The 14328-nt window shown below is 30.4% G+C and overlaps 1 protein-coding gene across 9 annotated transcripts in view; it reads right to left on the reverse strand.

Moving 5' to 3' along the window:
• The window catches only part of LOC127700884 (pleckstrin homology-like domain family B member 2), a 142529-nt gene that overhangs the window by 51839 nt on the left and 76362 nt on the right, over positions 1-14328 (reverse strand). For 8 of the 9 annotated variants that reach the window (XM_052204588.1, XM_052204586.1, XM_052204590.1 and 5 more), the window contains 6 exons: positions 10583-10708; positions 9411-9548; positions 5063-5254; positions 2704-2796; positions 1109-1219; positions 358-435 (listed from right to left, as the gene is read on the reverse strand). In XM_052204588.1, the coding sequence (XP_052060548.1) occupies positions 358-435; positions 1109-1219; positions 2704-2796; positions 5063-5254; positions 9411-9548; positions 10583-10708 (738 nt within the window). The remainder of the gene's footprint in view (positions 1-357; positions 436-1108; positions 1220-2703; positions 2797-5062; positions 5255-9410; positions 9549-10582; positions 10709-14328) is intronic. The other variant, XM_052204589.1, reaches the window with a different exon arrangement.

Genomic DNA, 14328 nt, shown 5'->3' on the forward strand with positions numbered 1-14328 from the left:
ATTACTAAAAACTCACATTCTGATATCTGATACATATATCTGTATTAAGCTTTACTGAAATCGCAATAATTCATCTAGCAGTTTTCAATAATGGAAATAATAATTACACGCAATAATTTCTGAATTTACAGTAGTTGATAAGAATTCTGAAACTATTCAATAAAAGACTTAAGGCTGTTTTCTTAAAAAGATTAATTTTTTTTTTTATAATTTCAGAAAAGTTCTCATTTTAGTAAATTAGTTAACATACATTATGTTTATACATAAAAGATGGAGCAAATTCACTAAATACAGTCCAAAATAACCAGTAGAAAAACATATTGATAGATTTGAATATTTGTCCTTGACATTTAATACCTCGTCAGATAAGATGTCTTCTGCTGATTTTGTCTGTGTTTTTATTGTCTTCTTCAACTCACTTAATTTTGTATTCTCCTGAAAACAAACTCCAGAACTAAACAAAACATTCCCTAATGGAACAAAATAATTTGTAGGTTAAACTAAAAACATTCCATAATAACAAAAAATAAATCAAACAGAAAAAATATAAGCACTAAAATAATTCAAATATTAAAATATCATAACTGAAATACTGCAGTATAAAAGAATATATCCAACATTTCAACCCTCATTTCGTTAATTTTGAAAATGATATTCATAGACATATACCATGTGACTTTAAACAATACAAGAAAATAAATAATATTATAAATCCCATCCCCAATGCAACATATCAACTCATTCCCACAGGTATTTCTCCTATTTCTGTTACCCCATTATTTCAATGTAATTTATAATCTAGCATTGATAAGACTTTTTATAACTTAAATAATGAATCACATAATAAGGAAATTTTTTACGGATTAAATGATGACTACTTGAGCTTGAATCTTGGTATCCATGAAATTAAACCGAATTAACATCTTTAGTTAGTACTGATGATGACCATTGAAATGTAGGATAGTATAAATAATCAAGTACTACAAAAAGAAACCAATTCTATTGGCAACAGATAAAGCAAATAAAGCATAAAATCTAAATAATTCCAACAATTCAAATTTAAATGAAACCATAACAACAACCATTTTGACCAGATCATGTGACAAACCTTCTTTAACTGTTCTACTAACACCAGTCGACTTTGTTCCAGATTTTCTATGTCCTTTCTTACACTGGATAACATGTCATGTTGTTGTGAGTCAATCTGCTGCAAACGATTCTGAAAATAAAAAAAACAGATTTATCATTATGGTCATTATCATCATTGCAATTTCATGTTTTCAATGTTCATTTCATACTTGACAGTGCTACCAGAAAGATGTGAAATAAAAATAACCATAACATCTATTTTACTGTGTTTCTTATTTGTAATGCTCTATAATACTTAAATCTACAACAATAGTTCAAAGTTGTTCTTTCTTCTATAAATTTTACCCACTATCATTCATAAACTATATTTAAAGGGAGATAACTCAAAAATACTTATACTTCACTGTTGATTAATGGAAAAAGAAAACTTTTGAGATCTGGATTTAAAGTCAACAACATTGCTTATAAATATTGTTAATAAACATAAACAGGAAATGACAAGTTTATATTACATTTACAGTAAGATGTTGAAGGTAACAATAATATCATTCTTTCTACTTGCTGTACACCTCACTGGAACATGTCAATTGTCTGTATACATATGAAGTTAATTCAGAGAAGTTCAGGAAAGCATACCAACGAAATCGATTGATATGCAGTAAAGATTAACACTTTTGAAATTAAGTTACTCTGCAAATTTAAACAGACCTTATTTGGATGTAAACAATACATGTAAATTCATTGAGAATAGATATAAGAAGATGTGGTATGAGTGCCAATGAGACAACTCTCGATCCAAGTCAAAATTTATAAAAGTAAACCATTATAGGTCAAAGTATGGTCTTCAACACAGACCCTTGGCTCACACCGAACAGCAAGCTATAAAGGGCCCCAAAAATTACTAGTGTAAAATCATTCAAAGGGGAAAACCAACAGTATAATCTATATAAAAAACAAGAAACGAGAAACACTTATGAACCACATCAACAAACGACAACTACTGAACATTAGATTCCTGACTTAGGACAGGTGCAAACATTTGCAGCGGGTTTAAGCGTTTTAATGGTATCAAACCTTCACCCTTATCTGAAACAATAGTGTAACATCACAACATAGAAAGACACACTATAAAATATCAATTGAAATGGCTTAACTCAATCAAAAGAGTGTAACATCACAACATAGAAAGACACACTATAAAATATCAATCGAAATGGCTTAACTCAATCAAAAGACATATTATCACCAGTGAACATACACTGAACAAATAAATTTGATCTATGATACAATGTAAATACAAAATAAATAAACTAACGGAAGAATAATTAAAGTAACATGTTATACTGCTGTGAAATGTTAAACAATTTAAGAAAAACAATATGCTTGAACAAAAATATCAGCCATTGGCAATTACTTTAAACACAGGTAAATGAAAATAATTTTGTTGTTAGGTATACGTGTACAGTTCAAATGGAGAAAGGAAATATTTTTACAAAATAAATAATTTTGATGTTCATAGTACGAAGAAGTGAAAATTTATAGTAATACCAACCACAGAGAAGACTGTATCTCATATACATAAAATCTATTTCTATAAAAAATGTAATTTCTAACCTCTCTAGTTTTATATCGGTCCAGAAGTTTATTCTGATCAGTCATTAATTTTTTCTGTAACTTTTCTTTTTCTTCCTCATATCTTGCCTCAGACTAAAAAATAAAACATAAGAATACATATTTAAGTCATAACTATCTCCAAAATACAAATATTCTAACAATTACAAGATTTGAGCTAGCTAAATAAAGAACTGTCTTTAAGAACATGTGTCACCCCATTTAGACATATAACAACATCACAACAACCATTATTTGGTTAAAATCTTAAGTGTTTAACATAGAGGCAACAGATAAAATTTAAATGACAACCCAAAACTTTGTATGAAATATCTTTCCCTATTGAGGAAAGTATGATCAAGACATGCTCGAATCAGCATCTGTCCAGATAACACTTTAAAAGACAACCAGGAACTTTTTATTGAATTAAATACCTTTCCAATTAAGGAGAGTACACTCAATACAGCATCATTTCAGAAAACACCTTAAAAGACAACCAGAAACTTTTTATTGAATTAAATACCTTTCCAATTAAGGAGAGTATACTCAACACTGCATCAATTCAGATGACACCTTAAAAGACAACCAGAAACTTTTATTGAATTAAATACCTTTCCAATTAAGGAGAGTACACTCAACACTGCATCATTTCAGATAACACCTTAAAAGACAACCAGGAACTTTTTATTGAATTAAATACCTTTCAAATTAAGGAGAGTACACTCAACACTGCATCATTTCAGATAACACTTTAAATGTCAATAAAATGCTTTGCTGAGCGCAGCCTGATACGACCGCAGAGGTCGAACCCTGAACAGTTCGAGCAAGTTTGGACACAATATTCAAGCTTGATACTGTCTGACTTTGGATAGTGATCAAATTTTTGACATAATGTAGGTTTCTGACACAAAATAAATGTGGTCAAAGATCTTAAAAATTTGAAATGGGACATTTAATTTACCTAGAATGGTCTGATATCCAAAATCTTAAAACATGGTTAGATTCAGCATATAAAAAAACACCAATAATTTAATTTTAGTTGAAATCAAACGAAGTTTAATTTTGGACTCTTCAAACCTTAATATGAACTCATTTGAAAACAGGGCCCAAAATAAAAATCTAAATGCACAATAAGATTCAGCAAATCATACAGCCGAAATAGTTCAGTTTTTGATGAAATCAAAAAAGTTTAATTTTGGACCCTTTTGACCTCAATGTAGACCAATTTAAAAATGGGGCCCAATATCCAAAAAAATTATACAAGGTTAGAATCCCCAAAAATTAAAGACTTAATTAATCCCATCGAAATTGGTTAAAACATTTGTATTTGTTTTCAATTGAAGATTTCTTGCTATTGCGCAAAACTGTGCAATTGAAGATTTCTTGCTATTGTGCAATACTGTGCAATTGAAGATTTTTTGCTATTGCGCAATACTGTGCAATTGAAGATTTCTTGCTATTGCACAATACTGTGTTGTTGCCCAATACTGTGCAATTGAAGATTTTTTGCTATTGTGCAATACTGTGCAATTGAAGATTTCTTGCTATTGTGCAATACTGTGCAATTGAAGATTTTTTGCTATTGTGCAATACTGTGCAATTGAAGATTTCTTGCTATTGTGCAATACTGTGCAATTGAAGATTTTTTGCTATTGCGCAATACTGTGCAATTGAAGATTTCTTGCTATTGCGCAAAACTGTGTAATTGAAGATTTCTTGCTATTGTGCAATACTGTGATATTGCACAATACTGTGCAATTGAAGATTTCTTGCTATTGCGCAATACTGTGCAATTGAAGATTTCAAAAACGTTGCAGAAATGACCCCCCCCCCCCCCTTCCCAACTTTTTGAACCCCCACCCCCCCTTTTGGAGTAATTACCCCCAAACCAATCCCAGCCTTCCCTTTATGGTATGGAACCTTGTGGTACAATTTCAGAGAGATCCATACACTTACACACAAATTATTGTTTTTGGCCCCTAATTCCTTAACTGTTGATACCATCATCCCCAAAATCAATCCCAACCTTCCTTTTGTGGTATTGAACCTTCTGGTAAAAGTTCATAGAGATCCATTCACTTAAACTAGTTATTGTCAGGAAACCAAATTTGTCTTCGGACGACAACGCCAACATCATAGTATTATACGACGCAAAAATTTTTTTGCGGTCATATAACCAGAAACTTTTATTGAATTAGATACCTTTCCAATCAAGGAGAGTACACTCAACACTGCATTGTTTCAGATAACACCCTAAAAGACAACCAGAGACTTTTATTGAATTAAATACCTTTCACACTCGAGGATAGTACACTTTATACAGCACCATTTTTGATAAGAATAAGTATAAAACATTTGTTACCTCAAGCTGTTTGAATTCAAGATCATCAAAATCTTTATGTTTCTGTTCAATAGTTTCCTGTTCCCTGTCAAACTGTTCCTTGATCCTTTCTTTCTCCCTGTCATGACAACTACTCAACATTTGTTCCGTTTCAAAATGTTTCTTTTCAAGGTCAAATAATTCTTCTTGTTTCTTGTCCATTATTTCTATTTCCTAAAAAAGAAAAACATTTTTTCATCTTATAAGATAGTAAATGATTGTGTATTTAATGCAGTGACATGACTAAGATCAGATAGGATCATCATTCCGATTCAGTTATACAATCTCTAAACACAATACTTTGTATAGCATATCTAAAACACACGAAAATTAAATATCCTGAATATATTAAAAAGTACAATATACTTTTAGTGCATTAAAACACTCGTTAGTATTATATCCTGAATAAATATTTTATTTTTTATAGAACCACATCCCTGAGATATTATTTGTGCACTCTCATGAGGTTTTGATTAATATGCAGTGCACTCTCGTCAGGTTTTGGTTAATACACAATTCTTAAAATTCTATAAACTTTAGACATTCATCCTTGTCTTATGACGAAGTCTCTACCAAAATAAAACATTAATTCCATTCTGGACTTACTGGTGATCAGTTATGGTACCAATTTATTAAGAAGTCGAACTTGGTTTGATCCGACTTTAGTGAAATTTAGAGTTTACTCAGACTGCCTGCTTGATTTGTATTCCTGTAGCTTTTGAAAACCTGAACTATCTAAATCCAATTTCAGTCATTTCAAATGTGTGTGTAGATAGCGTCAATGACATTTTCATGTTTTCTTTAAATTTCAATTTATACTAAATTATTTTACTACAATTGCTGTTTTAATATGAAAACAAAAACACTTCAATCAGTAAACAGTAAGTTTACATTCCTTTATATACTTCTACGACCAACATCTCTTCCTTATTTCAAATAATTGTATTGAACTAACTAATTGTGAACGCCAACTCTTCACTACTTCAGAATAGAAATGGGATCCCTATATTTTCTATATATACAAAATCTTCCAGATAAGTACTAGCTTGAAGAGTTCTTCATATTCCAATGTTTATACTTAAATCTGTTACAAGAACCAAAATTAATATGTAAAGAGACTCTTGAATTAATTTTTTATCTATTTTAAATTATACTCCGTCAGTTTATATTATGAATCACAACTTTAAGTGTTCCAATGACATATACATTTTCTACATGCTTGTATGCAGAATTGGCAAAACTATGAATTCCAAGTATCCACGAAATTACAATTTTAACCCAACCCACGGAAAAATTCAAAATGTCCATAATACTAATACAAAGACTCAATATGAATATTAAGATGATGTTAAGGTGGTACCTAACACTACAGGGAGATAACTCAAGTAAAAGGGAGTAAAATCAGCTAAACGTTTTAATTACGTTGTGTTGTTAAGGGAATATTAAGCTTCTCAATGATCAAAGTTAGTGTTTGTCAAACTGCTATATAACCAGTCTAATTTTTCTGATAAATTGGTTGGTTCAAATTTTTTGAAATTTTTATATTTTTGTCAAAGGGTCAAAGTAAATACTTTGTCAAAATTTTATGAAAATTAAACGAGCCAAATTAATTTTAGTGAAGGTGTTGGGTACCACCTTAAATGATTTCCATTGAGACAACTAGAGACCAAATAATGTAGATGTTAGTAACAGTACTATAAGTACTACTTTCCATGGTTAGTACTTATTTATAATTCTTATTGAACCAGGTTAGGGGGAGGGGTTGACGCCAACAAACTAGTTTAACCCCGCCACGTTCTGTATGTGCCTGTCCCAAGTCAGGAGCCTGTAATTCAGTGGTTGTCGTTTGTTGCTGTATATCATATTTGTTTTTCGTTCATTATTTTGTACTTAAATCAGGCTGTTAGTTTTCTCGTTTGAATTATTTTACATTTGTCATTTTGGGGCCTTTTATAGCTGACTATGCAGTATGGGGATTTACTAATTGTTGAAGGCTGTACAGTGACCTATAGTTGTTAATTTTTGTGTCATTTGGTCTCTTGTGGAGAGTTGTCTCATTGGCAATCATACCACATCTTCTTTTTATATTGACTGCTGACTCACAAACTTAATATTAAAGTCATTCATACTTTTATTCATTTTGTCAGTTAATTGTCCCAGTTTACACATCAATAACACTCAGTAAAAAGTATTAAATCATATACTATCCTAAAATATGTAAAATCAGTAGCCTCACTCACAATCTTCCATTGAATTAGCTCTCGCCGCGATATAGCCTTTTTGCGCTCATGCGGCATAAAGCAAACACCAATCAATCAATCAATCACAATCTTCCATGCAATTTTTGAGTCAATTTAGTTAACACATAGATGAACTTGTACAAAATCATATTTCTTGATAAATATCAACTGAGTGAAACATATACTGTAAGTGTATTATAAAAGAAGCTATTTTTCAAAGTTTAAAAAAAAAGTGATTTGTTGGTGGGGTCTACACTACTTAAAGAACCAGCTAACAAATAACTGGTGTGTAATCCATGAAAACAGAACCATAGCAATCTATGGGATGCTGGACCCACTGCTCGTCAGTATAGACAGGTGGCATGTAAGGACATGTATTTGCTCATTGGGTTCAAGAACAATGCATTGTGAAATAGCATCATTTCTTGGACATATGACACGAAATATTTACATAGCCATGAATTTGTTGAAAATTAGTTTAAAATTCATGCAAAATGCTATTACAGTAAAAATATGTCTATATCTAATTAAACCTTATTGATTTACATTGTTAATCAACTGTTAATTGAAGATTCCAACTATTTATTAACTGTTTACATAACATGCACATGCAAAGTACGTTCATTCCTGATCAGCACTTAATGCTAGTCACATCAATTCTACCACTCATCTTACAGATACCAAGTAGAGGTTGGACCAGAATCCAAGGATATCTACTGGTATGTAGAGCAATCTATGAAAACTGGTACCCATAACAATCTATCAAAACTGGTACCCATAACAATCTATCAATCTGGTACCCATAACAATCATAAAACTGGTACTATGAGTGTAAGAACTTTAAACGGTGGTATGTGCATTATTTTGTATTAACCATTTCGTTACATGTGTAATTTTTAGGAGGATGGAAATCTTAAATTTCAAGATTGATATACCCCCTGCTGAATGATCATTTTCTATTTTCTAACATATGTACAGCAGAAATTCAAATTTTAAAGAATTTTAGTCATTCTAAAACTTTCAACATCACAGATGACAGATGTATCCCATGCTGGGAAGGGTGAATAAAGGGATAAATTACTATAAAGGATACAAACTAACTTTAATATAAAGACTTTCTACTTAAAAATGCATGCACAAGTTATAGACAGAGTAAAAAGTTTTGTCTTCCCTTGTTCTGTATCATATTTAGTATTTTATTTTTGTCAAAACACTGGAGCAGCCTGATATAATAAAATATATTTCATGTTTATTCTAAAATCATGTTCGACCTTGTGACCAGCTGAAATATATATTTTCTTGGTTTATGCTGATGAAAAGTGATGCTTAGTCTAAGAAATTGCTTAAAAATACACAATACTTATGAAAAACCCATAAAATAAAATTAAGCTGACAAGCATCTAATCATTCACACTTGTAATTCTGAAAAACAACTAAGTTTTGATCTGACAACATAAAAAAAATGTGACAATTAATTACATATGCATGACATGATTTAGGGAGAAGTAGGACAGGCAATAAAACATTGACCATGCATGTAACAAAACTTAATGTGCATTACCAAATAATATACTGACCAGTAATAAAACCTGTCCAATAGTAATTTATATCATAAATTTCTCAAAAAAAACCAAAACAAATTTATGCAGTTTTCAATCACACTGTATTTTTTGCTATTACATCATCTTAGTGACAGTAAAAGGTGCTGTTTCATTATAATTTATTTCCTTAGTTTTTTGTTTGTATTGTATATGTCAAAATAAAAAAAATTTCATTAAAGGTATCAGGAGACCACAATTCAGAATGGACTATTTTAAAAGTCTCTGGAAATCTCTCCAGTTGAAAGATGATTTTGATATTTGAAGGCTTGCCACTCCTATAGAAGGCTGAACTCCAAGGTCAAGCTGATATTTCAACTAAAAAGCTCCCATTTTTCAACATGTTCCTGTCAATTCAATAAGTGTCCTCCACTTAAATCTTTCTCTCTGTGCCTATTTTTTTAACAGTTGAGTGGGACTGTTGAAACTTGAGAACATAGATTCTTTATTTCTCTGAATACAAGATTTTTTATAAGCTTAGATTATACATACTTTTTCTCTTTCTTTAGCAGATCTTTCTATCAGTTCTGCCTGTTGAAGCTTCAGAGCATTAATTCTGTCTTGTTCTTGTTGTAATTCCTCCATTTCAGTGTTATGCTCCCCTTCCAGTAAAGCTCGCTCCATCTCCAACTAAATGAAATATCATACACAGCAATTTTACAAATTTGCACCTGATTATTTCATTCTTGCTCAATTTATGAGGTTTCATGAAATCATTTCTGTAGTTATAAACCTGATATTTAAGATGCACAGTAAAAGTGACACCATCAAAAATCAAACTTGATCTGTATTTTGTGGTTATAAGCATTGTGTATAAGTTTCATAACATTTGGTTGAGGCAAACTTAAGTTAGAAAACGGAAACAAAAAATTCAGCAATTTTTCCTTTTGTAAAGGGGCATAACTCTAGAACGGTTAAAGTGACACCACCAAAATTCAAACTTGATCTGTGTTGTGTGGTAATAAGCATTGTGTATAAGTTTCATAGCATTTGGTTGAGGCAAACTAAAGTTAGAGAACGGAAACCAACTTTGGGACGTACGGACGGAAGGATGTACATACGGACGGACAAGGGTAAAACCTACGGCGTGGGCATAAAAATTGAAAATGATTCTGAGTACTCAGTCCAACTTGTAACGATTACAAAAAGTTGGCATTCCATATAAAATTTATAGGATCTCTACTTCTCATAATAAAATATATAGGATCTCTACTTCTCATTATAAAATATATAGGATCTCTACTTCTCATTATAAAATATATAGGACCTCTACTTCTCATGATAAAATATATAGGATCTCTACTTCTCATGATAAAATATATAGGATCTCTACTTCTCATAATAAAATATATAGGATCTCTACTTCTCATAATAAAATTACTACATAAAGATTACACTACTGCATCCAGTGTGGTACAATATTTCTTAACTAGTGACAATTTAATTTTCAAATTTAGCTGTTCTTTTTAGGTCCCTTTTGGTTGTAACGATCTTGAAGTATTCTATAAATGAAGTATCTATAAATGAAGTATTCTATAAATGAAGTATCTATACAGCCTTGGCTTTCAAATTTAAGGTTTGAGCATTCCTGATAAAGAGTAAATCCAGAAAAGTACGTCGGGTGCACCGATTTATAAAGTGTTTTTTACTGTCTATAGCAGTACCTCTCTAATGGCTTCATTCTCTTGTGTTTCTATTTCCACAATTTGTTGTTTTAATGAGGCAATATTCTTAACAAGTTCAGCTTTGGTCTGTTTCAATTTATCTAACTGCTGGCTGGTACTGGACTCCTGCAAAAAAAGGAAACTTTTAAACTACAGTAAATTCAGAAATTATTGCGATGTTTTTATTATTGCGAAAAATGCGACAGGGTTATAATCGCAATAATTTAAACTCGCATTTTGAAATTTTTATATGTATTAAACAGGATTTTTCTCAATATCGCAAAAATTAAAATCGCATTTTAGTCTAAAATGACAAAATCGCAATAATAAATGCACGCAATAATTCCTGAATTTACAGTAAATGATTGGATTAACCTTCAAGGATCTAAATCATAAGGTAACCTCTCAGGGTGACCTATAGTTGCTTGCCATGTAAATCCATGTCATTTGGATAGTTGTCTCATTAGCAATCATACCACATCTTCTTAACTAAAAATCACATAATAATTGTATCCCCTTTTTTAACATAAATAACCAAGTTCCTTGTACTACAGGCATTATATTCTGAAGTTAAAAGAGTTTGACAGACCTGTAGAAAAAATCTCTTTAAAGCAGACATATTATCAACTTAAAAAGGTAGACATTTAAACAGAGGGCCTTTTTAAAATCTTAATGAAGGAGCTATAAAATTATCAAAAACCTCTCATTGATAAAAATTAAAATGTAAACTTACTATACAACAACATATGACATTGTAAAAGCTGTATAACTTGTATTTTCCCATTTTTATGACCCTGTGTAGAGGTGTTTACTATTGTTCTAAGTACATCAGTGTCAGTTACTGTCAAAAATACACATTCTACGCTGACATTTTTTGAAGTTGTTAACAAGTATTTATCATTTTTTGCAGAGTAGGTGCCATTTAATTATTACAGACTCTACATGTACAAACATTTGTTTCCTGTATGATGGGTGTTAACAAGACAAAATTGTTATACCTAGTTTCACTCATTTATTTGAAAGAAATCAAGACATATCACTTTATCAAATATTGACTGAGGAAGTATATCCAATGGCAATTTATGCAGTATTCAAATTTCAAAGGAACGAACCCATTTAACTTGAAGTCAGGAAAGTAACTCAATGACAAACAGTTCTGCGTCTTGTAATGAATGACCTTGACCTCATGTTTAATTTTCAAAAGATTTAGAGATAATAGAGCAAATATAAAAAAGAAGATGTGGTATGTTTGCCAAAGAGACAACTCTCCACAAGAGACCAAATGACACAGAAATTAACAGACCACTTTCACATTGTACATATTGCGGTATATTTCTGATGTCACAATGCTTATGTTATTACGTCACTATAAGAGTCGATTGTTCAATAACACCAATTACTTTGATTGACCTGGGGTCAACTGGCTTAACTGGCTTAACTTATTTATAAAAAGAAATTTGAATTGGTCTGTTGGTTTGAAAGATATTGTCTAGAAATAAAATGCTGATACTTGTAACATACTTATAGAAAATATTATGTGAATGCAGTGAGGATTAAAAGTGCTACTTTGTTATAAATATTACTGGTATCAAAACTCCTAAAACTATGATTCTTTCTTAATTATATATACAACCTACTCTCCTCATATTTTCTATTTAGTGAATGAAGTTTGTTCATGTAAGCCTTAAACGGGCGTCTTTCAGAAAAATAAGGTAGTTTAAATATCTTTATTTGAATGATTTTTCACATAAAATGCTGTGCTAAGAATGAGGTAGTAGGTGGTAGAGTCAAACCTGCTAAGAATTTTTTCCAGTAAGTCTTAAATGGGTGTCTTTCAGAAAAAATAATGTAGTAAACAAATCTTTATTTGATTTTCACATAAAACTTTGTTAAGAATGAGGTTGTATGTGTTATAAAGGTCACCTCTTTTAAGTGAAAACCTGACTTCTAAGGTCACCCTTATCTTGGCCTGCTGCATTTATACCTATGCATTTAGGAACTCAATTAAAAAGGTCACCTTTCTTATAAGGTGACCATCATATACAGGTTTGACTATACATGGTTAGACAGTCTGTAGTCACTTCCACTCTATCATACTGTTTTCATAGGAGATATAAATTCTATAGAATGCACTGTAAACAATTACATGAAGGTAGATAACTCAACAATTAACATCAGAATTCATTTGCAAATGTTGTGGATTTTATGTTATGAGATCAAATTATTCCCTGTTTTTTTTTTAAGGATTTATAACATTGTATTTCAAAACAATCTGACTTGAATGTTGTTTAAAAAGTGAACTATGTACATCATTATTTTTTAGAAAACTCTACCTAAAACACATTTTGACAACAGAAACAAAACTTGTGCACAAAATTCAGTAGATATCCAAATTTACTACAATTATTTTTCTTGATTTTTGTAGTCAATTAAGTCAACTGTTTATTTATTTTTAATGTAAACTTTGATTTATGAAAATGATTTGTATTGATGTTTAACTTACTGTTATTGGGTAGATGTTCTCTATTTCAGACAAATACTTTATTTAGTGAAGATATAGATATAACTTTTAGAGACAACCAATCCTAAAGTTCACTTAATTCAAATAATATTTTCTTCTTATCATAACACTTGTCACTTATAAATTAAAAACAAACATACAACCAAAAACAAAACAAGAATTTTACCATTATCTACCAAGTACTGATCTTTAGAAAAGAGTAAGATGTCAACTTCTTTCTATAATCAAGAGGAAATTAATTTTAAAAGTTAAAATACATACCATTTTTGGGAATCCCACTCATTTATGAATTAGACGCTAGGTTCAAGGAATCGGCCATTAAAAGATAAACCAAAATTTGATAATATGTTATACAGGTAAACACAGGTAAAAATATGTTGACGGATCAACTTAAAACATAAATATCTAATTCAGACAATTTAACCGTCAAACACAGATGACCCAGTGTATTTAGATCATTGACTATTTAACTTAAAGATCAAGGTTTTAGTACAATGACTTTGACTAATCACAGTGTCTCTTCTATTCAAGTTTTTTCTTTGATGTTAAGCATGTCATAGTTTTTCGGAAGTCAAAGTTATTATATCATATGAAAAAATAAAATACCACTCCTTTTTTCATTTGAATAGTCCATACATGTATTATCATAAAATACAGATTGTGCATTATAAAGAAGACGGTAAGTATGAAAACTAGTTTAAAACTTCAATTTTATTCTTTTTTCATACCCTAACACTTGAAAGAAAGATGTTACTTCCCTTATAACAAACTACTTAAAATTAGTCAACACTAAAGTATTTCACAAACTTTTAAAAAATATTTTAAGTGAAGTTTAAATTCAGTTTTACTTATTTGAAGTTAAATTTGATATTTAGATTAATTTTAGATCAGAAAACATGTACTTATCTTGTGACATATGCTTTTGGTATCAGTTTTCTTTTACAGACGTAATTTTGTTATTGATATCGTTTTTGTAAAAGTTTTTGACATATATTAACCTGTTGTAATGCATAACTTCTATATAATATTTATGAATATGAAATGACTTTTAAATATTTTAAAATAAGTTTTTGAATTTTGTATTGACTACTGTTTGTAAGGTTTACTTGTTCTCTGCTATTTATCAATTAAAATTCAATTATGACAATTGTTTCCCTATTAGGTAATACATACTGGTACATGTACCATCCCATATGGACTATAATTAGCATGTAATCAGTGGGAA

The sequence above is a fragment of the Mytilus californianus genome, unplaced genomic scaffold (assembly GCF_021869535.1).
Source record: "Mytilus californianus isolate M0D057914Y unplaced genomic scaffold, xbMytCali1.0.p SCAF_5, whole genome shotgun sequence".
Lineage (NCBI taxonomy): Eukaryota > Metazoa > Mollusca > Bivalvia > Mytilida > Mytilidae > Mytilus > Mytilus californianus.